The 1892-nt window shown below is 34.8% G+C and overlaps 1 protein-coding gene across 1 annotated transcript; it reads left to right on the plus strand.

Annotated features, from left to right (window-relative positions):
- Positions 1 to 148: 148 nt before the first annotated feature.
- Positions 149 to 1163, plus strand: LOC109863456 (piggyBac transposable element-derived protein 4-like; the record flags this gene model as incomplete). The annotated part of the gene is made up of 1 exon (XM_020443726.1): positions 149 to 1163. A coding segment is annotated over exon 1 (1015 nt), but the record flags the coding sequence as incomplete, so codon positions are not given.
- Between the last annotated feature and the right edge of the window lie 729 nt (positions 1164 to 1892).

A 1892-nucleotide genomic window follows, 5' to 3' on the forward strand; every position in this document is an offset into this window, starting at 1 on the left:
TTTTTCTATTCAGTGTGGCTGATGATGATCGACAAATAAACGATCGAAACGTTCCACTGCATCTCTGCATTATTATTTTTATTACTACCACGACCTGTAGTCTCAAAGGCCGAGGAGGTCTTTTTTAATTATTTTATTTTTAGCCCTAATGATAGGTAATATGGAACTACACGACGGAGATAGTTTCAGTTCTATTTCCACTGAAATAGAACTCCCATTTAGTACAAAACGCTCACGTAGATTTATATTATCATCTTCCGATGAGTCAAGCGATGCATCAATTGAGGTTACCGCGCGCCCTAGACGAAAATGCCGCCGAATTGTATATAGCTCCGAAAGTGAAAATGAAGCACAAAATATCACTAATAAGTTACTAGACCAATGGATAAATCCAAGTGGAAATCAACCTGTACTTATACCATTCACGGGTACACCAGGAATAACATTATTGGATTATTTATGGAAAGAAGAAGATTTTTACTTACTATTTGTTACCGAAGAAATGTTCGAAGAGATAGCAGAACAGACTAACATCTACGCGATGCAAACATTAGCTCAGAGACGGTCATGTCGTTTGAACAAATGGATTCCTACTAACAAATATGAAATAAAAAAACTTTTCGGCCTTCTCATCTGGATGAGATTAGTAAAATTACCCGAAATACACTTATATTGGTCGAAAGATCCAATATTCGCTCAAAGCTTTCCTCCATCAGTAATGCCAAAAAACCGCTTTGAGCTACTGTTGCGAATGGTGCATTTCGTGAACAATGAAAATGCAAATGTTGGAGACCGCCTCTATAAAATAAAACCTATTATTGATAAATTAAGAGAAAATTATGGAAAATATTATGATCCACCAGAAACACTATGTATTGATGAGTCCATAGTACCATTTTGCGGCCGTGTCTTTTTTAGACAATATATAAAAAACAAACGGCACAGATATGGTGTAAAGTTATTCAAATTATGTTTTAAACCGGGATATACGTACAATTTTGAAATTTACTGCGGTCAACAACTTGGCAAAGAAAAAACTACGCCTAAAGCGGTTGCTATGTCGCTTTGTCAAAATATTTTCGATAAGGGACATACTCTTTGTATCGATAACTGGTATTCTAGCATAGATTTAGCCCAAGAATTTTATTGCGAGGAACACTCATGTAATAGGAACGATTCGTTCAAATCGTCGCAGAATTTCGGAAGAAGTGGTGCAAAAAAAATTACAGCGAAGAGAAATATTTGCAAAAGAAAATGAAAATGGAATAACATTGATGAAATGGAAGGATAAACGGGATGTCCTACTATTGTCTACCAAACATTCTGTAGAGACGGCTATTGTTAGAAAAAAAGGATATGATATCGTTAAACCGAAACTTGTAATTGATTACAATGAAGCCAAGAGTTCCGTTGACGTTTCTGACCAAATGACAGCATACAGTAATCCATTACGCAAAACTTTCAAATGGTATAAAAAAGTAGCATTTGAGCTTCTCTTAAACACTTCAGTTGTAAATGCTTGGATATTATATAATACTCAGCAACAAAAACCTATATCAATAGTAAAATTTAGAAAACGATTAGCTAATTATTTATGTTACTATGAGGATGAAAACAACAACTCGTCTCCTGAAACTGCGACACACTCTAGAAAACGACACGAAATTAAAGAGAAAGAGGGCAAAGCGAGGACAGCTAGACAACGTTGCATTTCTTGCTATAAAAAAAGTGTAAAAAAATTCGGTACTGAAGTAGCAAGAAAAAAAACTATAAGAGTAATAACGTTTTGCAGCGATTGCCTGAGAAAGCCGTCTTTATGCCTCCCTTGCTTCAACGAAATGCACCATTACATGTAATTATTAATTATTGTATATATAACAATTAAATAAACT

Source organism: Pseudomyrmex gracilis, unplaced genomic scaffold (assembly GCF_002006095.1).
Source record: "Pseudomyrmex gracilis isolate BER0280 unplaced genomic scaffold, ASM200609v1 scaffold_5124, whole genome shotgun sequence".
Taxonomy (NCBI): domain Eukaryota; kingdom Metazoa; phylum Arthropoda; class Insecta; order Hymenoptera; family Formicidae; genus Pseudomyrmex; species Pseudomyrmex gracilis.